The following is a 24,464-nucleotide window of genomic DNA, read 5'->3' as shown; positions in this document are numbered from 1 at the left end:
GGCACCCCTAAAAACACTTTTTTGTATGGGAAATGTCTCAAGAATTATTTCTTGATTGGTCACTCCTGGCCCACGTCATATCACTTCAAGCTTTTGACTCAAACCCAAGGAGTTCTTTTAAAACTCAAATATTTTTTATTAATTATCTATATAAGAGGTAAATCAAATTGGTAAAAATTCATTATGGTGAAGGAAATTTGTATGTTTCATGTTGATGAAAAAAAAAAATCTCCAAAGGCCTGATATACAAGGGAAGCCATTTCAGATTTCTAAGTCACTATGACTGTGATGTAGTTTTTGAATGTATATAGGTGAGATCCAGAGCTGATGGCCAACAAAGAATGCTTGAGATGTCTTTGGTACAAAAAAAGGTTATTTTATTAAAGCATGTGGACAGGACCCTTGGGCACCACCAGGGTTGTGAGGGGTGACTGATAATGTACTTGGGAGTTGGAGGACAGAAGGAAAAAGTTTTTCAAAAGAACTTTGAGATGCTAAAGAAGACCTACAAGGTATCGGAGGCCTTGCCATTGTCAAACGAAGGTTGTTTTTCCCTCTAGTAAAGCACTAACAGTAAGACAGTTGGGAGCTTCCTGGAGAAACATTATATCCTTCCTATCACAAGTCCTTGGCTGCAGGTTATAAGGAAATTTTATTTTATTTATGTTCCCTTTTACCTTGTTTCCCATATCATTATGGCTGGGTGATGTTAGGGCTCCAGCAAATTGAGTCTATGGGTCTCTGGAAGGTAGGCTATGGATAAGAATACTTTTTTCTCGTAAAACACTAATACATTTATAAACTAAAGGAGAGTTCATGTCTTCTTGGGCATGATCTCTATTGTTAACCTTTGGTTTTGCCTTCCCTTAGCTTTAGGGCAGCCAGGAGTGCCAGAGGAATGCCAAAGACAACACACCTGGGGGTGAGTGGGGGAGGGAGGGAAAGGGGAGGTTGTGGGTTGTCAGCTTGTGCTTTGTTCTCAGCTGGCCTGCTCTCTCGTTGGTTGTATATGACCTTCGTTAGCTACTAAGCTTTTGCAACACTGCCAAACGTAAGTCCGGGGTGGCCATGAAGGGCACAATGAAACTTTCAGGTCATCTAAGTTTTTAAGATTTAGCATCATTTTATTGAAAATCCTGGAGGATAAAGGTTTTATTCCCTCTTGCACTTGAACTGATATGAAAATGCTGTTCATTGTCAATAGACAAGATGGCTTAGTAGCAGTGTCATCATTGTGGACCAGACATGGTTTACCCAGCTCGGTGTATCATGGCTGCAAAGCCATTGGAACGCATAGTCCTCCTTGATGCTCGCCATAAAGATTAGGCAACTATGAGCTAACAGAATGTCCATAGATGGTATTAATTCTCTAGGTATTTGCTGATAGCTAAGATGAGAATCCTTTTGATCTCTTTGGTTAAGTCTTCCTCAAGTCTAGACTAGGCTTTTATATACCTTGGTAGAGCCCTTGTGAAATGATTTAAGCTTCTTCCACTAGGTTGTGAGTCTAACTAGTCTGAGAGCCATGTCCACCTCATCTCAGTATTCCTCAGGCCCCACCCTCACCCCATCCTCCTCCATTCCACCACAGCCACCACCATACCCTAGTCCTAATCATGATTATTTTTGGTCTTGGCCATTGGTTTCCCTAATCCCAGAAAAATCTGACAAATGCCGTTGCAACTTCCTGATGTAGGCTCAGGTAAATATGTGATCTGCGGAAAGCAGTCCACCTAAATGGACTCACCATAAATGAGTGGTATGTGGGAAGAATCAAAACATAAGGATCCATATTAAGATCATTATACATACACAGAACAGCAATCATGCTCACCCTCTCTCTGCAAACGGTAGCATTCAAAGCAATTTTGGAGAAATTCAAGGACCATCTGAACAAAATTAATTTGATTTTATTTTTATTTTCTTTGTCTTCATTTCAGTTGTTTACATTTCTGCAAAAGCACCAGAGAGCACCAAGTTTACTTTCAAAACGGCTGGGCAGAGTTTTGATTTGTGTGAAACTAATAATAGTTTTTGTTGTTGTTGTTTTTAAGGGGGTTCTTCTGAAACGGGTGTTCCTCATACTTTAGGCCAATGTCTGTGGCCTTCTGTGGGAGAGTGGTACTGACCTGTCCGGTTTGATTCACAGCCATTCTGAACGTAGCTTCTTCCTGAGACAGGAACAAGGAATGGGCACCAGCTGTTCTTGTGAGGACCCAAACCTCCAAAATCTGCTCGATCTCTTGGGATTCGATTTTTTTGACATTAGAAAGACACCCTCAGGAATAAATTTAAACAGAAAAAAAAAGTTCAGATTCTATTCATCTAGATTCATCTGGTGTTCACCTCCCGGTGGCCAGGAAGACACGCTTTCATAGCACAGCAAAGATACTATTGGTTAAACTCCAATAAGGTCCAACTGAGTGAGGCTGTGAGGTCTTGCCAAACAACAGAAACCTAACTCTGTCTTCTCCATGCTTAGGGCTACTGATTCCTGTTGGGGGAAGTTTGCAAATCCTCCCTACACAGTCTTTAATATATAGATTAAATTAAACATTACAACTCAGTCCTGCCTTCACTACCAGGAAAAAAGTTATGTTACTAATTGTATTCAACTCTCCATTCTTCCTTTCTAAAAACCCTGAAACCACATGACATTACAGACTAATTGCAAAGTACATGAGATGCTAATTATCTACTGATAGCATATACATAGTATATGTAACTAGTATCTATGTAGAAAATCTCTGTGTAACATTCAGCCCTAAATAAATAAATAAATAAATAAAACAAAATAGTAGTTTGGGATCTGAATTTATTTAAATAATTACCGTGAGGGAGAGATTCTTTCATGCCTACCAAAATTGCCATGTTTCCTTTTTGCTTAAATTAGCAGAACGCAAATATTTAACCTGAACTATAGCTGCCTAATCAAAAGACTACATTTCCCAGCCTCTTTTGCTTGTGAGGTCACGTGACTAAGGCCTAGCCAATGAAATACAGGAAGTGTTGAGCAAGACTTCTGGGAAGTCTCCTTAAACAGGGAGAATATGCACGTCTTTGCTCCTTCCTCTATTCTGCAAGAACCATGGATGAGAGGGCTGGAGATGTGGTCACCACTGAGGTTTTGAGGACAAGGACAAAGAGGGCTATATCCTAATGGTAGGGGAAGAAAGCCTAGGGTTTGGATGACTTCATCAGGTCCCCTGATGATCAACTTTCAGATTTCTTTGATATAAGAAAGAAAGAAACTTCTACTTTGTTTAAACCACTGGTATTTTAGGATTTGAGTTCTATGCCACTAAACCAAAATCTAAGTGATACACTCAAATCTTTACATTCTGCTGCACTATGGTAGCCCAGGTTCCTAAGCGTTTCTCTCCTACCTACGTATTATCTTTTTGTTGAGCTTGGTCTCCTTTGGGCCTCATTTTTCTCCCTGTCACATTTAGTCACATCCTTCCCTGGGTTCCAGTCACCAGAACATCTTCAAGCTCCTGAGCATAACACACAACTGCACTCCCTGTCCCAGATAAATGGTCATTTTAGGACAGGGAATAAAAAGAATTCATCTGTGGATAGACTGCTTTGGCACAAATTGCTTTTCTGTTCCCTGCCCTCCTGGAACCACCAAGATGGTAGAACAGAACAGTGTGTGCTAGACTTTTCCAGGACTGAGAGGGGAAAGGGTTTAATTTAAAGAAAGAATCTCCTGGAATTGGGAGACAATATATAGGCTACTAGGACCAGAGAAGGATAGAAGTTGTCGGAAGTTTAGACAGTGGAAGTTTCTACTTCCTGGGTGGGGTCCTTGTTGGAGAGATTGCCTGAGATATTGTCAGAGTCAAGCAACTCTACAATGCTGTAGGGGGAACAGTCCTCCAGACCTAGCTTGCTGCACAGCCAGCCACAGAAGCCTTTCTCCATGTCCCGGGCAGCTTGCCACCATGCACCCCAGGACCACGAGAGCTGGACCACAGCAGCATAGAGGCCAAGGGAAGAGGCCATGGCCATGATGAGCACTGGATAGAAGAGAATGAGGCAGGGGCAACATGAGATCTTGTGCCAGAAGGTCCTCTCCTCGTTGTACACAAGGAAGATGTTGTACCAGGTGATCGTGCCATAGTAGAAAGAGACAACAAAAGAGAGGATAAAGACCACAGGCAGACAGACCAGTGTCCAGAGGACCACATGGGGCCCACGATCTGCTCCCATTTGGCAGGCCTTTCTGTCTTCAGGTGTTATCTCCCTTGATGACCCTTTAGGATTCGTCAATTCTTGCAGCTCCTTCTCTGTCAGTGTGACATGGATGTCCACCATCTGGCCCTTTTTCTTTCCTCGTGTGATGGTGCCAGTTAACGTGACATAGCGGCTGTCCAAAGGCATGTTCCACATCCCTGCAGGGCATCAAGGATGTGACGTTAAGGTCAGAAGAGTGGACATTTAATCACAGGGTCATCATCTGAGCTGGAGGCTGAATACCACAGTTCCTGTTTTTATAGCACCTGGCACAGTCCTGGAGTCAGTGACTGTGGGAAGACGAAGTGGGTGGTCCTCCCTCCCTCCCTGATGTTATGACTCCCCCAGGGGACTCTTACTCCACACACGTGGGCTCTGAAGAAACTGTGAAGCAGGTTAAGTTGCTTTTCAAGTTTTCTCTCCACTTTGCTGGGCCTCGGTCTTGGCACCATCTCTGTAACATGGAGGGGTATGAGGAACTTTGCCATAGACATAGGCTGGACTCTGTCTTCCATCACTGGAAGAAGTAGGAGGGTTGTACTGTTCACCCAAAACCTAATGATCTCAAAACCTCCCTCATCTCACTAAATAGTAAATGACACCACCACGTCCTTCCCTGTTGCTCCTGTCAAAATCCTAGGAGTTATTGCTGACTCCTCTCTTTCTCTCACTCCCTACCTCTGATCCATCAGCAAGTTTCAAATCGGACCCAGAATCTGGCCTGTCGGGGCACCTGGGCGGGGGGCCTCTCTTTCTCTGCCAATACAAAAAAATCTTAAAAAAAAAAAAAGAATCCAGCCTATTTTCCCTAGCTAGCTTTCCTGAGGTCACCCTGGTCCAGGCTTCTACATTAGTGCTATTGTGGCCTCAGTGATGGGACAGTCTCTCATCAGCTTCCACTCTTGCCCCTTAGAATGCACTCTTTCTAAAGAAGCCAGAATGATGGTTTAAAAATAGAAGCTATCTCTCCTTTGCATCAAAGTCCTCCACTGACTTCCACCTGCACTTTAATCAGATCCCAAACTCCTTACTATGACTTGAAAGGCCCAGCATGAACCTCTCCACCACTGCTGCTCGTCTTCCCTGAGAATAGGGGAACAGCCCAGTGGTGCTTCCATCTTAGGGTCTTGGCCCTATTTCATAGTCGGCTCGTTCATTTCATTCAGATCAGCTCAAGGGTCACTTCCCAGAGGTCCTCGCATGGCTAGGCAATCTCCTCCCCCTCATCTTCCACCAATCATTTCGCATCACTGTGGTTTATGGTCTTTGCAGTTCATACCACTCCCTGAAATTAACTTTGAATGACTGCCTTGTTCACTGGCTGTCTTCCCTTCACTAGAAGGCAAACTGCACAAGAGCAGAGACGTTGCTGGTCTTGTCCACTGTGGGCCTATGTCTTAGAGAACAATCCAGCTACACAAATTGATCTACCTTACCCGTCTGTTGCTGCATGGTGATGCTTAGTCCGGACACTCCATGGCTCCGTTAGCAGCAACAGGTATTCCCACACATGCATCCTTACACCCATGGGCCTAAGTTTCATGGGATACTGAGAATTTCTAGAATGTAAGATACGCAGTCTGAATTTAATAGTTATTGATAAATGTCCCTACGAAGTGGGTAAAACAGAATTCCACTTCCACTGGAGGTACGTTGATAGCACAACTATTTTCTCACATTGATGTTATCCTAGTGTACCCAATTTTTGGCCAACCTACACGTACAGGAATATTACCACTCACTGCTATTGTAATTTGCATGTTCCTGATTATTATAAAAGTCAACTATTTGCTTCTTTATCTTATGTGTATTAAGTAATTAGCATATTCTTAAAAATAAATAAATAATTAGCACAGTCTGCTTGTATTACTAATTTTTGTGTATAAATCGGTCTCTTCGCTTACACTAGGAGTTCAGAAAGGATGGAGATCTCCTCTGCATCACTGCGAAAAGAACAAAGTCAATGTTTAATAAATACTGCTGATCTGTGGAATGAAGACTGTAATGTTACAAAAAGAAATGTATCAATAAGTCGAAGTAGGTCAGTGAGCAAATCCCTGTCTGTCTTCTGGAGAATCCTCATTCCTTCCTGTGGCTTTAGGTAAGTGGCCCCAGAGACTTACCTTCATCTGCAGGATAATCTAGGAAATCATCTCCCTCCTCTTCTTTAGGCCGGTCTCCACTTTCTGATTCCCCAGGCTCCTCATCTAGTTTCTCATTTTCGGACCGGTAGATGATGATAGATTCAGGGCGGGACTCTTTCCTCTTCTTTTTCCTGCGACCCATTGTGGATTCCCCATCCAGGGCCAAGGCAGCAGCCACAGCCTTCCTCAGAGAGCCCTGGTGGTGAGGGCTTGGGAGCTGGCCCTCACCTTCTACCGGTGCCAACTCGCCCATCCTGCTTCTCACGTCTAGTTATTCCTTGTGAAGAGTCTGACTTCCTTGAACAAACTCACGATTGGCACACCGCAGAGCTTCTTCCTGGATGGGGCTAAGCAAAGATGTTCCGTCAGTGAGTTCCACAGGACAGATAGACAAGCAAAGCCATCAACAGGAAGGAAATAGGATGAGATGGAAAGGGGTCTGGGAGATGATTCTCAACTTGCCCAAAGGCTTCTCCTTCCTTTCTTTCTCATATCACTGTATTTTGGGAAAGCTGCGGAAATACTCGTACAAGATTGGATTGTCGTGAATAAAATTTTATTTGTATTGTAATAATATTTGTGTCATTTATGCAAACTTATAAATTATGCAAAACCCATCAGTTCAGCTGGGAGATGTTGAGTATGAGAAAGTTGGGTGAGGAAGCCTTATAGATAAATGGGATTTAAGAACTACTCTCGTTCCCACCAAACATGACAATTTGGATGGCTGGGGCCAGTCATCTGGCTGCTGAGTCCTGCAACCATACTCAAAAGGATAAATAGAACTTTTAGAAAACTCCCCAAAGATGGCACAATGTCACCAACCACGTCTACCATGGTATTCTATGAAAAGCACATGCCTCTTGGCTTCTTGTTAGCCCAAGATCCCAGAAAATTCCTGGGTTCTCTCCTATCACATGTGGGGAGACAAGTGGAGAGGATGCATAGTTGCCCACTCTTAAAAGATTCTCTCTCCTTTCTGTTCTCCAGGTAAAAAGAGGTGGGGAGAGAGGACAGTCTATGTAACATCCTTTAAAGACACTGGTTGGCCTGTGATTTGGATGCACTGAACCATTGAGAAGACAGAAATGCTTTCAGTGCTGCTACCAAGCAGGGAGAAATTAGCAAATACCCAGCTAGTCAAATTCAGGCAGCTAGTTGCTTAGATGCTCTTCTTCTTTTATTTTTTTTAAAGTAATCTCTACATGCAACGTGGGATTCAAACTCACAACCCCGAGATCAAGAGTCTCATGTTCCACCAACCGAGTCAGCCAGGTGCCCCACTCATAAGCTTTTTATTTTTATTTATTTATTTATTTATTTATTTATTTTAAAGATTTTATTTGTTTATTTGACAGACAGATCACAAGTAGGCAGAGAGGCAGGCAGAGAGGGAGAGGGAGAGGGAAGCAAGTTCCCTGCCAAGCAGAGAGCCCGATGCGGGGCTTGATCCCAGGACCCTGGGACCATGACCTGAGCTGAAGGTGGAGGCTTTAACCCACTGAAACACCCAGGCACCACTCATATGCTTTTTAAAACAACAACAGCAAACAAGAACAAAAACAAAACTCAGAAGCATGTTATTATAGACAGTTTCAAACATACTAAATGGAGAACCTTTTTATTATGGAAAAAGGCATACTGTACAAAAGACAGAGAATAATTTTAAGGACCCCTCATTGTCCCTATGATGATAGCTTCAATAATAATCAAAATATTCATAGGCAACTTATTTAAAAGCAAACCTTAGACACCATTTCATCTATTTCAATTTGTTTCTCTCCCATATAAAGAATCTTTAGAAAGAAAAAAAAAAGATACCCACAATATCATCATCATCACACCTCATTGTTTTTAAAACAATTCTTTAATATCATCCAATATCCAGTCAGTTCAAATTTCCCTATTTAACAGTTTAAAGTCTATTTTCTGGAATTGGGATCCCAATAAGGTCTATGTGATGCACACGGATCCTACGCGTGTTTGTGTGTGGTAGTGCTGTCCAGTAGAATTCCTGCATTGCACCTCGAATGATGCTAGTGCAACTGAGGAAATGCTTTTCTTCTTCTTCTTCTTCTTTTTTTTTAAATATTTTATTTATTTGACAGAGAGAGATCACAAGTAGGCAGAGAGGCAGGCAAAGAGGAGGAAGCAGGCTCCCTGCAGAGAGCCCAATGCCTGGCCCGATCCCAGGACCCTGGGATCACGACCCGAGCCAAAGGCAGAGGCTTTAACCCACTGAGCCACCCAGGCACCCCTCTTCTTTTTTTTAAATGAACTCTAACCAATTTAAAAATAGCCACACGTGGCTAGGGACTACTCTATCAGACAGGTCCATATGCTCGCCTTCCAATTACTTTCTTTCCAATTTCTTTGTGAAAGAAAGCAAGTTATTTACCTTGCAGATTCTCCCAGCTTAGGTTTTGCCGACATTCCCACAGGGTGTTCTTCTGAACCACGTATTTCCTGTACGCTGGTAGCTAACTAGGCTTGATTGGATTCATGCTGGAATGTTCTGGGTTGGTTGTTTTGGCCAGGCAGTGTTATAGAGGGCGTTTTGTACTTCCATCTGGAGAAACCTAATGGCATTTTGGCCATTTTTAAAAATGAAATTAGTAGCCATTGATAATCATTGGCCAGACCCACTAATTCACTAGGAGTTGCAAAATGGTGATATTCCACTGGATATCAGGCACTTTGAACAAACTCAGTTTTAAACTTGGTAGAGGAGACAAGTGGCCCTGTTATCATCCATTATTGTTGGAAATTATCCTGGGAAAATATCTTTCTGTCCTGACTGTAGTGACAGCTTCTATTAATATGAAAATTTCTGAACTACTTAACCTCATAAATTCTCCATTCACAAATAACTGTATTTACAATGAAGAATTGCTAGATTCTACTACAATCCTGCCATCCCAGGATCTTGGAGACAGGCCACTCTCCAGTAACTCCAGGTTGCCAGCTTTCTGTTACTTTTATTCTCAATTTCCAATTCCTCATTTTTTCCCAGTGGTCTCTGAGTATTTCCTTCCTTTCAATCCCACATGCGTACTCTTGGATTTCTCTTTATCCCCAACAGTGAGGCTTCTCCTCTCATTTGTCTGAAGAGGTCCTAATGTCCAGTGGGCTGGCCCAAACAGGGGAGCAAAAATAAAACAAACAACAAATCGAACTAGGCTCTAAATGCCACTCAATTTGAAGCAAATCTCATGTCTTAAAATTATGCATCTTTGACATTATCATGTGACAGGGCCAACTCTGTATCGTATTTCTTCAAATGCCAAAACACATTCTTTCCCCCTCATCTCAATGCATCTTAATACCAATGGACTGACTTCTTACCCCAAAGCCTGAGCTACCTTCTGGGCAAGTAGCTCTGCCTGACTACCCCTTGTCCAAGTTCTTGTCTTCTACAGTTTATTTTCTTACATATCTCTCCACTGGATTGCAGGTAATGAAACTCCACCACCTTTGTGTCCTAGGCACATAGCCCAGACTGGAATAGAGAGTTGTTGACTGAGAGAAGTGAAATGTCCCCGTAGAATGGGAGGGTTATGGGAAGTCCTCACAGCCTATCTTTACCTGAGGTGGGCTAGGCTGTTTGAACAGGAGCATCACTATCTTCACCATCTTGGGCAAGGAACTTGCCTATGACATTTTTCAGAACACAAAAAGCAAGAACACAAAGGCTTCCCAAGATAAACTGATTCAGAACACAATGATCCCACCTATTAGAAAGTTTAAAACTCAGGTCATGATCCCGGAATCCCGGGAATCGAGTCCCACATCAGGCTCCCAGCTCCAGGGGAGTCCACCTCTCCCTCTGACCTTCTCCCCTCTCATGATCTCTCTCACTCTCTCTCTCAAATAAACAAATAAAATCTTTTCTTTTAAAAGATTTTATTTATTTATTTATTTATTTATCAGAAAGAGAGAGAGAGAGAGAAAGCACACAAGCAGGCAGAGAGGCAGGCAAAGGTAGTGAGAGAGGCAGGCTCCCCGCCGAGCAAGAAGTCCAATGCAGGACTCGATTCCAGGACCCCGGGATCATAACTCGAGCTGAAGGCAGCGGCTTAACCCACTGAGCCACCCAGGGGTCCCAATAAATAAAATCTTTAAAAAAAAAAAAAAGATTAAAGCACCTAAGGGAAGTCAGAATTTGGAACTCAATGATAAGAACGTTGAATTTGCCTTAATGCATGTTTGCCTTACTGGTGTCAAGAAGCACAAACAATGCTCCCCTACCAAAGGAGCCCCAGGGCAGAAGAACGGACAGCCAGTGAGAATGGACTGGAAGAAGAGGCTGTGTGTGCGTCTCCCTGTTAGAGGTTTCTTGTTAAGAATGTGTGTAAATTTTGAATTCTACTTTCTAAGATGCTGTATTTAATATAAAAATGTTTTCCCTGGTGCAAATCCTCTAGTAAAATTGCTGCTTGGTAAGTCATACCATGGTAATTCTATGATGCAGGTGACCTCTGAACGTACCACTTTATACCTACTGTAAGGGTACAAACATCCGAGCTTGAGAGTATGAAAATCAATGAAAGAAATTTCATTTAAAATAGGCTCAGAAAGGCCTGGCAGAGGAGCTCTCACTCACATACCACTCCTTGCAGCCTCCACAACCAGCAGAAAGAGAAAGTTAAGAATTATCTTGACAACTGCTTTTTTTTTTTAAGTCTTATTTATTTAAGTAATCTCTATACCCAACGTGGGACTCAAACTCATAACCCTGAGATCAAGAGTCTCATGTTCCACCAACTGCCAGCCAGGTACCCCTCTTGACAATTAAGGCCATTTTTTTTTTTTTTTTAAGATTTTATTCATTTATTTGACAGAGAGAGAGAGATCACAAGTAGGCAGAGAGGCAGGCAGAGAGAGAGGAGGAAGCAGGCTCCCTGCGGAGCAGAGAGCCCGATGTGGGGCTCGATCCCAGGACCCTGAGATCATGACCCGAGCCGAAGGCAGCGGCTTAATCCACTGAGCCACCCAGGCGCCCCTAAGGCCATTTTTCACATAGGAATTTCATCACCTGCTTTCAAGAAAAGGAAGATTTGTCTCTGCCTCAGCAACAAGGCACTAACCACTACTTGCAACCAATGTGAAACGACCACAGCCTTTAACTCTCTGTTCTTCAGTGAACTTGTGTTCAAAACAACTCTCTCCGATTTCCTCTCAGAACTTAATAAAAGCTGATCTTCCCTTTGTCTCTTTGGACTTATATCTATGGTTCATCACGCATGCACGGAATAATAATCACTCTTTACAGGCTTGTGCAAACCGGTGTTCTAAGTCTTCTGTTTGGTTGGCCACAAACCAAAACAAACAGGGACAGACTGGTGTTAAGTAAAAGGAAGAATTTCTGGATCCCCAGGACAGAATAATAAAAACAGGAGTCAAGAGAAGCATTTGTGCCTCCTATAGAAACAAACATGACTATCTGGTGAGCTGATGAGGTGTGGGAGGAACAATTTGATCAGTAAGCAAGGAGGGCGATGACCCTTGGAGACCCCATTCAAATTCTTTAGAGGAAGCAGGAAATATAAAGAATTGGTGATCTCCTGGTAATTCACCTTAAGGGTCTGTTCCCTGCCTCCAGTACAGCTAATTTTACACAGGTGCTCAGCCAGTGTGTCTACTAGCAAAACATGTAACTGCTCCTGATTCACCTCAAAACATGATTTGAAGGGCTCCTGGCTGGCTCAGAGCCCCACGTTGGGTGTAGAGCTTACTTACAAAACAAAAGCCAAACAACAACAACAACAACAACAAAAACCCCATGATTTGAGAGTACAAAATGGCCTGACAAACCTTAAGACGGTTTGTTTGGTAGTTATGATACAAGATAGCCCTCAGACACGGTTTTAAACCTGTTCTGTTGATAACAACTTCCCTCAGTGGAGATGTTTTTGGAAACCAGCCCATCGGAGTCCAACCCTCATTTCTAGAAGTCAGTCAGGTCAGTAAATTTGCCTGTCAGAAGCCAGAGGCTTCCACTGATGAATTGACTTTCAAAAGTTTATTCATACAGACAGTTGTTGGTCAAACAGATTTAAAATTACTCCTGGTGACTACCTGTTATGGCTAGAGAATAGTAAGAGTACTTTTTTGTTCTATTTGCCATGAGGCTGAAACGAGATCAGGTATGTTTTAGAATAAGGTATATTAGTTATTTATTGTCCTGTAACAAATGACCACAAACTTCGAGGTCTAGAAAAAGAACTACATATTATCCTACACAGTACTCTGTGTTGGTAATCTGCCAGTGTCTCAGCTGGGTGAGGAGTCGTCTTCTCAGTCTGCTTCCTACCTACAGAATTTGGGGGTCCAAAGACCTTTTTTGCTTTTGGACAGTCTCTGAACTCCTTGGGTATTCTGTCAATATAATTCTCTTAAAACTTTGTGGCTCTCCTGTGAAAGTTTTTCTGGGTCAGAAATGTGAGAGTATCTTAGTTGGATGATTCTGTCTCAAGGTCTCTGAAGATGACAGGGCAGCCCTCATTTGAAGGCTTGGATGGCGTCAGAGGATCTGGTTCCAAGATGGCACACTTGCATGGTGCTGACTCAGTTCCTCCCTATATGGGCCTCTCCATGGGCTGTTTGAGATTTCTCACGACAGTGCCTGGTTTCCCTCAGAGTGATCTGGGAGCAGATATTCTTCTTGACCACTTCAACCTTTTTTTTTTTTTAAGTTTGTTTGTTTATTCATTTATTTATTTTTTGAGTAATCTCTACACCCAATGTGGGGCTCAAACTCACAACCCCAAGATCAAGAGTCACATGCTCTTCTGACTGAGCCAGCCGGTGTTCCTCAACTGTACTCTTGATCCTCTATCTTCCTCATCCTTGGCTTCCTTCCATTCTAATAGCTCGAACTACCCCCCTTTGCTGATTCCTTTTTGCCTGTAAATAAACCCAGAAGTCCCTATGTGGAAAAACCAGTTTTACCTTGCCACTTACTTAATGCAATGTCCTGTTTGTCTTTGTTTCATAACTATGCTTCTCTATCAAATAGTCCACCGCCATTATCAGTTCATCCTCTCAATGTCCTGTTCTCTTTACCATCTTTTTCTCCCTTCTCCCCAACCCCTTTCTAACACACACACACACACACACACACACCCCAAATGCACACAAGTCAGTCATGTGCAAAGATAAGGAATAGGTCAGGAAATGAGCATTTACTTAGCCTTATGGGCCAGGCTGTAAGCTCAATTTTCAATGCATGTTACCTAATTTGCACATCTCAACAAGCTCGCTGTTAAATAAAGTGAGAGAACCTGGTTTTATGCCTGAATTGTGTAACTTCAAAAGACCGGAATTTTCCCACCAAGATTAAGAAGTCAAGTATTTGTGGTGGCTGTAGTAGACAGTTGATGGGTTTTTGTTTTGTGTGGGTTTTTGTGTGTGTGTGGTTTGGGTTTTTTTTGTTGTTGTTATTGTTTGTTTGGTTTTGGTTTCTGCTATCTCAGCCTCATTCCTCTTTCCTTTGGTGATAAACCCACTCTTTTCTATGTTGAATACAGCCCTAAAAGTCACCAGAGTGGCCCCAATGATGATTTTACCATCCTTATTCTTCCTGCCCATACCACAGCCCTAATGCTGCTTACTTCCAGATCTTTCTTGAACCTTTCTTTACGTTCTTTGACTTTGTCTTCAATCTCTTGCTACCTCTCAAATTCTTCTTTGGCCTCCTTTACTCCCTTATCTATCTCCTCCACCCATAATAGCCAGCCCTTTGAGACTCAATTCTCAAGGATTGCCCTCTATTCTCAACAGTATATTCTTTTCCTCCTGTTGAAATATGCAGCCTTCCTGCCTACCTCTGCAGGACACCGCTATGCCAAGAATGCCCAAATATGGGTGCCAAGAATTAATGTATCCTCCAGATGGATTTCCAGCAGCCTAGTGGATATTCTCCACTTAAATATCTCATCATTTCTAGCTATGCATGTTTAAATCAAACTCATCTCTTTATTTCTAGCTGACTTAACCTTAATGTTACGAAGAGGGCAGGTAAAGGGGGAAGGGAAAGGAGAATGGGATGGAGAAGGAAAAACCCTACAACATTTATGTTGTGCCTATTCTCATAAAAGAACATTTGCTTACTGTATCATTTGTTAGTCTCTGTGTTACTTGCTTATATATGGTTTTCCCATTTCATTACATTCTAATACTTTTTTGGACAATACTATGTGCCAGACAATTGCCAGGTACAATTGTCCTAGGCACAATAATCCTAAGAAACAAATAGTATTTTACAAATGAGGACATTTGGACTTAAAATTAGTAACAACTAAAACTTATTGGATGTTTACTATGTGTCAGGTGCTGTTCTAAGTGCTTTACAATAATCATATTATTTAATTGTCTCAGCAAACCAATGAAGTAGGCACTATTATATTCCCATTTAGAGAAGCAATTCGCTCCAAGTTACGTAGTAGTGGGGCTGGGACTTACAGCCAGGTTTGCTCATTTCAAAGTCCATGTTCTATTCATGGGACCATGCTGTCTGCCAGCATTTACCCAAGATTCTATACTTAAACCCTTAGAATTGTCTTGGATGAATCCATTTCCCATGTTAGAGATGGATTCCTATGTCTCCAATAGTAATCAGTCTCTGCCACTCATTCATGAAGTTTCTTTGATAATGTCTTCACTTGAATGTTTACTACCTCCATATACCTCTAATACTACTTTTTCCAACCTGGTCTCTCACCCTCCATTTCAGAATTCTTCCTCAAAATGTTAAATGGTGATTAACAAAAATACATCATTTTTATGTTGTCCAGTAATCATCACCATCTTGCCATGACTAACTAAACTATACCTAAAGGGTCTATCTGGAGTTTGAGGCTCTCCCCATTCATGGCCCACGCTAGGCTTCAGTAGCAAATTTTTCCTTTCCCCACAACATGACTAGTCAACACATGTGCTTATGTTGGTTCCATCACTGTCTCCACTCTTCTCCACCTGTTTCAAGCCTGGCTCAAGACAGACTCACTCACTCATGTCCCCCTACTCCAGCCCACCCATCTGTCCCCACCCCAGTCCTATGGTTGCAGAAGAGTGGGGAGAATGGAATGAGTGTTCAAGTATGAAATGGCTATGATGGATGGATACTTCATAAATGCCAGTTTCCAATCCCTTTCTTTTGCCTTCTTCTACTCTGTGCTATTTTAGTAGCATTTGTCCTCTGTGCTATGCTCTCTCAGTGCTTAATTCTGCAGCATTTCATATCATCTGGCATTGAGTATGAATGGCTTCATTATTTTTCATTCATCTTCCCAAGGAGATTATACAATTTTAGAAATCAGGACCTTTCTTATACTTCTTCACCTCCAGTGGGAAGATCCTATGGTTAGACATGTAGCAGACACTCAATATGTCCTTATTGACCTGATAGGGCAGAGGGGAAGTGAAAGTGCCTAATCAGACATAGGATATAAATGGTAGTGCCTGGATGGTTCAGTCTGTTTAGGATCTCACTCTCCATTTCGGCTCAGGTTGTGATCTCAGGGTCATGAGATCGAGCTGTTGTTGGGCTCCCCGCTCAGTGTGGAGTCTGTTTCTTCCTCTCCCTCTGCTTCTCCCTCTGCTTGTGCATGCGCTCTCTCTCTCAAATGAATAAACAAAATCTTAAAAAAAAAAAAAAAAGGGATACAACTGTTAAGAAAGGAAGCCTTAATTATCTTCCCTATTTTTGTACACTTTATTATGCTGTTAATATCTGATCTGAGAAGCAGGTTCTGACCATTTCTCCTTCCTTTTAGAGTCCATAAAAGAAAGAGTAAAACAAATCCCCCAGTTTCCAAGGCTTTGATCAATAGAATTAAAAGAAGAGATAGGACTTTGCTCTTTTCTCTGGAAGTTAGGCCTCACCCATCCCTCACTTCTACTGAGATCTGAAGATTATTAATAAATGTGATACAGCAGAACACTAACTTCAATCAACCACTAACTACAAATTCTTGGTCATCCTAGGAGAAAAATAGGTTTTAAAGAACAAGCTTAGATTCTCATGCATGAAATAACTGGTTTTAAGCCACTCTTGAAGGAAATTCTCCAGATAATTTTTAAATTCATCCACCACTTTTTCCCACCTCTATTGCTACCGTTCTTGTCTAAGAGGTCTTGCTTTGCTTTTCTTTCTTCCTTCCTTCCTTTCAAGATTTTATTTGTATATTTGAGAGAGAGAGAGAGCACTCATGCCTGTGTGCGTGGAGCCTGATGCAGGGCTCAAGACAGGGCTGGATCCCAGGGCCCTGAGACCATGACCTCAGCTGAAACCAAGAGTAGATGCTTAACCAACTGAGCCACGCAGACACCCCAAGGTCACCCTTTCTTACGTGTGGTTCTAAAAAATGCTCCTTGTCTTCTGGCTTCTACTACTGTTGTCCTCCAATCAATTCTCCACTCAGCAGTAAGAAAGAACTTTTTTTTTTTTTTTAAGATTTTATTCATTTATTTGACAGAGAGAGAGAGAGAGATCACAAGTAAGCAGAGCAGTAGGCAGAGAGAGAGTGGGGGAAGCAGGCTCCCCACCAAGCAGAGAGCCCGATGCAGGGCTCGATCCCAGGACCCTGAGATCATGACCCGAGTCCAAGGCAGAGGCTCAACCGACAGAGCCACCCAGGCGCCCCAGAAAGATCTTTTGAAAACATAAATAAACGCATGCCATTTTCTGCTTAAAAATGTCGGGGGCATTTTTAATGCCCCCTCTACATGATGTGGCCCCTCTCCATCCTGCCATCCTATGTAATATACCACCTCCTTCACATATACCTTCTATGCTACAATCGCACTGGTTGCCTACACATTCCTCAGGAGCACCCAATGTTTTCCCACTTGAGGCCTTCAATACTGTCTGCCTTGCCTTGTTTCTGCTCCAGTCTTGCCCTGTCACATGGGGAGGACCTTGCTATTTCCCAAGTCTCTGTTGACTTGTCAGCTCCTCCAAAGCTTTCCTGACACCAAGCCTAAAACTGGCTCCCTACCCTGCTTTTCATGATTCTTTATCACAGCAGCCTGTTTCCTGTATAAGACTTAACAACATCCATAATGAAGTTCTATTTCTTTCTCTCTTTTAATTTAATGTAATTATTTGAGAGAGTGAGCACGAGCAGGGGGAGGAGCAGAGGGAGAGGAAGAAGCAGACTCCCTACTGAGCAGGGAGTCCAACATGGGGGCTTGATCCTGGGACCCCAGGACCATGACTGATCTGAAAGCAGATGCTTAACTGATGGAGCCAGCCAGGTGCCCCAAGTTTTCTTATTTTGCTTGTTTATTTTCTATCTCCTCTACTAGACTATAAGGTCTAGGGTATAGTTCCATATAAGTAGGCCAACACATACATGTTTGTTCAATAAACAAATTTTAAGTGACTGAATTAATGATTTGGGCTGGGGGAACAGTCTGAACTGGTAGTAATTAAAGATTAGTCTGATTTTTGCAAAGACTGAGACTGAAGAAAAGTTTAATAAAAAGACATTAAGGGGCACCTGGCTGGCTCAGTGGATGGAGCATGTGACTCTTGATCTCAGGGCTATAAATGCGAGTCCCTCATTGGGTGTAGGGAATACTTAAAACATTTTTTTTTAATCTTAAAAAACAGAAAGGGACATTAAAAAGTTCCTTTATACTTAATAAAAAATTATGGTATAATTTTATCTGTTTTCACCTCCAGTAATGGAGGATTCTGTTGGTCACATGACTCTCCTCCTAAAGATAACATTTCTCAGCATCCCTTACATCAGGTGTGATCATATGACTAGTCTCTGGCCAAAAGCATGTGAGCAGCTGTGATGTGTGCAACTTCCCTGCTTGGCCCTCTCTTTCCTCTTTTCACCTTCTTGAGACCTGGAATGTGAACCTGATGAGCCATCTTTCGCCAGGCAGACAAAAGCAACCCAAAGAGATGACAGTGGACAGACACAGAAAGAATAAAAGCCACTAGAACAGCCATAAACCCTCTTCCTCTGGATTGTAATATGAGAGAAAAATATTTATCTTGGGTTTTTTTTTGTTTTTTTTTTTTTTAAAGGTTTATTTAGGGGCGCCTGGGTGGCTCAGTGGGTTAAGCCTCTGCCTTCGGCTCAGGTCATGATCTCAGGGTCCTGGGATCAAGTCCTGCATCGGGTTCTCTACTCAGCAGGGAGCCTGCTTCCCCCTTTCTCTCTGCCTGCCTCTCTGCCTACTTGTGATCTCTCTCTATCAAATGAATAAATAAAAATCTAAAAAAAATAAAGATTTATTTATTTTGGAGAGAGAAACAGCACAAGCAGAAGGGGCAGAAGGAGCGGGAGAGAGAAACTCAAGCGACTCTACCCTGTGCCCAGAGCCTGACGTGGGACTGGATCTCATAACACTGAGATCATGACCTGGGCCAAAACTAAGAGTCAGTGGCTTAACTGACTGTACCACCCAGGCCCCACAATATTTATCTTCTTTTAATCTAGTATTATTTTGGTCTCTTAAGGCAGCCACACAGAAATCCTACCTAATATACTGGAATTGCCCAAAAAGTTATTTGGTGTGTTCTAATTTGTTAGCCCTGATGCATCGGCAGATCCTGAAACACATTTCAAAGTTAGAGCATAAAATGACATCATCCCTGGTAATGGGTGGTTTAAGCAGTTTTTATTTTCCCGAGGGGTAGCCCAGGAATTCTAAAACTCAGCTGTCCAGTACAAAAGACATCAAACTGATGTTGGCTCAACGCCCCCACCCCCACCCATGAAACCCACTGGAGAGCTCAGTAAAGTCTGTACTACCATGGCTAAATGTCAGCCTACATCCCTATGTTGAAATCATGTTGCACATGTTGAAATTCATATTGTTGAATTTATATGTTGAAATGAAGATTTCATTTCGTGTTTTGAAATGAAAATCTTCATTTCAACATATGAGTTCATATGTTTAAATTCATATGTTGAAATCTTAACCCCCAAGTGAGGGTATGAGAAGGTGGAGTCTTTGGAAGTGATTAGGTTATGAGGTTAGAATCCTCACACATGAGATTAGTGTCCTCATAAAACAGACCCCAGAGAACTCTCTTGCTTTTTTTGCCATGTAAAGACACAGCAACAAAATAGTCATCTACGAATCGGGCTCTCACCAGACCCTGAATCTGCCAGTACCTTGATCTTGGACTTTCCAGCATTCAGAACTATGGGGAAAAAAATGTATGTTATTTAAGCCACCCAGTATGTGGTCTTTTTATTACAGCAGCCTGTACAGACAAAGACAGCTAGTATTCATTCTCTGCTTGTAAGGAGTTAGACAATAGTGTCATAAAAGGAGTTTTATTAAAAGAAAATCAAGAGCTCCTAGGCATTCAGTAAGTACCCAAAGATTCACAACACCACAAAGTGAGCATACCTGTCCAGCTATGGGGCCTTTCTCGGGCTGAGTCATCACAAAAGGCTCAAGTCCTTGCTTTCTGCCTGCCAGTTCCCCTTCAATCACTCAGTCACTAACTGCTGCCACCCTCCCCGCCCCCTCCCCCCCCCCCCCGCAACCCCTGCCAAAAACACACACCTCCACAGTGGTATTACATGGCTCCTTGAAGGACCTCTCACTATCAGGCATGATATGGATAATTTCCCCAGAGTCTGCTCCCAATTCTCTGCTCCCAGGTGCGCATGGGAGCAAACGTGATCCAGTGCCTTCTCCAAACCCAGCCAGATTCCCAGCATAACTTGGGGGATTTGGTGGGTGGAGAAACCAGGAAGCTCTGAAGCCTCTGCCGTAGTGTCCATCGCAGGAAAGCTGCATGGATGAATTATGGCTGGAAAAAGCTAATAAATGGCAAGGACACCAGGTTTACCTATACAATAAGGAGTGTGTGGGCAGTGGGGGAGGGATGCTATGGTAAACGTAAGACCACAGGTCTTTGCAGAAATAGGAAGTTGTTTCCCTCTCTTCCACCCACCAAGCCAACTGCTTTCACAGAGAAACACAGGCCCATTTGGCTTGGTTTGTTTAGAATTTCCTGCTAAAGTTCTGGATTTTAATTGTTGTGATTAGGCCAAATTTAAATAAATTCCCATGTAGACAAACCACCAAAACAAAGCAAAACATAAATCATCTGCTATTTTGCTACCTTTGGTTTATAAAGCTTCAAATCAAGGCACCCTGTGTCATTGATTTAAGAACAATCAGGGGTTTTGTTTGTTTGTTTTGTTTTTTATTTCCATACTCCCGAAGAGTTGTTTGGCCACATATGTGACCACTTGTGACCCATATGGTCACATCTCCCTTTCTATGGAACCTGAACTGGGCCCGGAAGGGTAAAGTATGATCATTTTCAAGTTAACTTACTACTATTACTACAGTGAACGGTGCCTTGCTCCTGCCTTACTGCGCTTTCCATTCTCATTTCTGTATCTGTCACCCGAAGAGCCACATATCCCCCGTCCGGGGTGGCCATACCCTTCGACTAGCACTGTGATTTACCACCACGAGATGCACTATGTCAGCTAGGAAATAAAATGCTTACCATTTTACCACCAAAAATCACCATTAGCCCCTCTCAGAAAGACAGTCTCACTAATGTAAAGGAGAAAGGAATCTGGCTCAGACTGATGTCCGTGATTGGAGCCATGATGGATCAGCAACTTGAAACTTCTAACCTCTGGCCAGTGGCTGTGACTCGGTTATGAGTTAAACTGTATCCTGTTCCTTCATGGTCCAGTGAGCCATAACTCTCAGGTCACTGCTCAGCCTACCTGACCTGAAAGGCTCTCACACTGAGGGCTGGTTCATCACCTAGAAGCATCTGGCTTGTCTGCAGAGGAAATAATTCCCTGTAGCGAGGGTAGTGGGTTACGAGGAGCTTGAGCATCTCCGTATGGTTAAGAGCTATAAAATTGGATCTTCCCTGTCTGAGCTTTTGTTTGTTTATAGGGAAACAGGGGTGGCCCTATTCTCACTCCCATCATATCTACATGCTAGAACGAAAACTCTACAAGGACAAGGACAGGGGTGCCTGGGTGACTCAGTCAGTTCAGCTCCTGCCTTCAGCCCAGGTCATGATGCCATGCAGCCCCATGCATGCTCTTTCTCTCTTAAATAAATAAAATCTTAAAAATAAAAAGAAAAAGGCAGGGACAGCTAACTGTACCGTCCACTATACTGGAAACACTGACAGAACACTGTGAACTGGTTAAGAGTCTTGTTTATGTAAGCTGGTTCAGTTCCGGACTCTTACTTCAAGGTGACTAGATGCCTCACAGACATTCTTTTTTGCACCAGGAATCTGCGAGGCTGAATGCTGAGAATCTCACAGGCCCCTGTCAGTATGAGCCAGCAGCAGCTTTGAGACATGAACAGAATGAAGTTACCAGGCAGATGGGGTGGGGGAGGGGTGGGGAGCTGGGGGAGCAGCAAGCATATCCCAGAAGCCGAAGGCAGGCAGGCAGTGCTAATAGGGAATGGCAGAGTGGGAGTGTGGAAGGATCATGGCCCAAGAGATGCCTTTTTAGCCCTGGGGAGCAAAGCAGGCAGTGATGCAGAGCGTAGGACAGCTTTTGATTCAGCCAAAGGAACATCAGTGTAGCATGGCGTGGATGTCCTGTGAAGAGATGGCTCAAACCGGAAGCAGAATTAAAATCTAGAAACAAGGAGGCTCTATTGCTGTACCTCCAGACCTTTTGGGGTTAGCAGTCTTTCAAGCCCTGACCGTGGAGAGAGACCAGGCAAAGAGCACATACATGCATTTTTGTTTTAACAGATCTCTCCAAGAGACCTCAACGTCTCTCTTAATCACAGACTCTCTGGACCGTGAAAAAGAGCCTTTCTGACTTCTCAGACTGCAACTTCCTTGCAGCCTGGAACGGCTCCTTATCATCCTCAGCGGGTGACACTGGCTTAAAGCCAGCCCAGTCGCCTTTTCACTGGAGGACTGCGGAATCCCTCAGTCCCCGCAGCTGCCATACAAAGGATGCAGTGGATGCAGGCTCATGGGCACCCACCCTGGCAGAGCTCTGTGAATCCACAGGTCCAAACCAGATCACCAATCACATTAAATTACACCTTTGATAAAAGAATCTTTAAAAGTAACAAAGAATTTTCTAGAATAAGAAAGCCCTAGAACTGAGTCACTATTTCTCATCCTACTTAAAAAAAAAAAAAATACTTTGTCATTGAAATCAAAGCACTATCTAGCAAATGGGAAGCAGAATGTGGAAAAGGTGTCTTCCTTTCTTTAATAAGTATCAATTGGAATCTGTCATCAACAAAAGAGAAGTGCAAGTTTCTTCCTTCTTTCTTTTTTTTTTAGAGAGAGAAAAAAGTGCAGGAGGGTGGGGAGTGGGTTAGGGCAGAGGGAGAGGGAGAGATCTCAAGCAGGCTCTGCGCTCACAACCCTGAGATCATGACTAGAGCTGAAAACAAGAGTCAGATGCTTAACTGACTGAGCCCGCCAGGGCCCCCCCAGGGCAAGTATTTCTTTTTCTTGTTTCTTTTTTTTTTTTAAGATTTTTTATTTATTTATTTGACAGAGAGAGAGATCACAAGTAGGCAGAGAGGCAGGCAGAGAGAGTGAGAGGGAAGCAGGCTCCCTGCTGAGCAGAGAGCCCGATGCGGGACTCGATCCCAGGACCCCGAGACCACGACCCGAGCCAAAGGCAGCGGCCCAAACCACTGAGCCACCCAGGCGCCCCAGGGCAAGTATTTCTTAAAGGAGATCAGAGAAGAGTAAGGATAGAAGATCAGAGAGGAAGTGATGTCTGATTCCACTTTTTTTTCTTTTAGTGTTTCCCTTTTTTTTTTTTTTAAAATAAACATATAATGTATTATTAGTCCCAGGGATGCAGGTCTGTGAATCCCCAGGTTTACACACTTCACAGCACTCACCATACCACATGCCCTCCCCAATGTCTATAACCCCACCCCCCTCTCCCGCCCCCCCTCCCCCCATGATTCCACTTTGAACAAGACCCATTTCTAATTTGCTTTGTGAATAACTAGATGGGGGGTGGGCTCAACAAAAGGATGGCCTTTGTTTGCTTTTACATCATTTTAATACCTTGTAGGTGAAAATACAGTACTCTGATGGCAGACGGAAATAGCGTGTTCCCTGAATCCTTAAGACCACAGCACCACATACATTCCCTAGATCTGCCAAATTCTTAGGCTAAGTTTCAAGGCCAGTCCAGGTGTAAGCTCTCTCCGGTGGGAGGACAGGGTGAAGCTAGATGAACAATGAGGAGGAGAATCTGAATAATAACCCTGGGCTACTGGACATCAAACTGCGGATGAAAAATTCCACACCCCTCCCCCCATCCTCCGAATGCTTGCTTCCCTGCTAGAGGAATGAACCAGATGACAGGATCTCAGACACCTCCATCAGCGCTCTTGCAGGAAGCACACACCCTTGGATTCCCAGGTTTCCGCAGCGGGGCTGAAATGGATTAGATCTCAAATGGGGTAAAGGTTGCATCTCCCCTTCATTCCTGGGCGGGGAAAGGGAGATGAGGTGGAGGTGGGCTCGAGTTTATTTTGAAAATCATTTATTATCTTGGTTCTGTGGATAACCACAACGGCATCCCACTCCCCAACCCCCCCAACTCAGCGTTCAGCGTCCCTTGCAGAGGATGAAAGGATCTGGACGCCAGATTTCTTCCCCTTCAGCTAAGCCTGGCGCTTTCCTTCCCAGCCAGAGGCACACAGCAACTGGAGCCAGAGCCTGCAGCCTTTCCTTCCCCAGGTGCCCTGGAGAATTCTATCTTAATTAACCATGAGAGCTAAAGCACCGAGGATTTTTTGGAAATGGAGCACGCGCCCCTTTTTGTCTGCTTCCCTTCCTCCGGTCCCCACAATGGCACCGAAATTTAAAAACAAAAACCAAAACCCAACAAAAAAGGGATCTCACCTACACATGCCGCGGACAAAGTCTGGCAGAGGACCCAGACCGAGTCGGGCAGCCGCCGCCGGTGAGCAGCTGTGCGCTGGGAGGATGGGGACCTGCCGCGGCGTGGGGGCTGGGGAGGCGCCGGGGGGGCGGAGCGGCGGGGGGCGGAGCGGCGGGGGGCGGAGCGGCGGAGCGGCGGGGGGCGGAGCGGCGGGGGGGGCGGA

The 24,464-nt window shown here is 43.5% G+C and overlaps 1 protein-coding gene across 1 annotated transcript; it reads right to left on the bottom strand.

Moving 5' to 3' along the window:
* Window positions 1-1,930: 1,930 nt before the first annotated feature.
* On the bottom strand, window positions 1,931-24,341 carry TMEM169 (transmembrane protein 169). The gene is made up of 3 exons (XM_046019328.1): window positions 24,262-24,341; window positions 6,363-6,730; window positions 1,931-4,397 (listed from the first exon to the last, which is right to left on the bottom strand). The coding sequence occupies exons 2-3, from the start codon at window positions 6,634-6,636 to the stop codon at window positions 3,775-3,777; spliced, it is 897 nt and encodes a 298-aa protein (XP_045875284.1). The 5' UTR covers window positions 6,637-6,730; window positions 24,262-24,341; the 3' UTR covers window positions 1,931-3,774.
* Window positions 24,342-24,464: the final 123 nt, after the last annotated feature.

Source organism: Meles meles, chromosome 9 (genome assembly GCF_922984935.1).
Source record: "Meles meles chromosome 9, mMelMel3.1 paternal haplotype, whole genome shotgun sequence".
NCBI classification, from domain to species: Eukaryota; Metazoa; Chordata; class Mammalia; order Carnivora; family Mustelidae; genus Meles; species Meles meles.
This window is presented reverse-complemented; position numbering and strand designations above follow the sequence as displayed.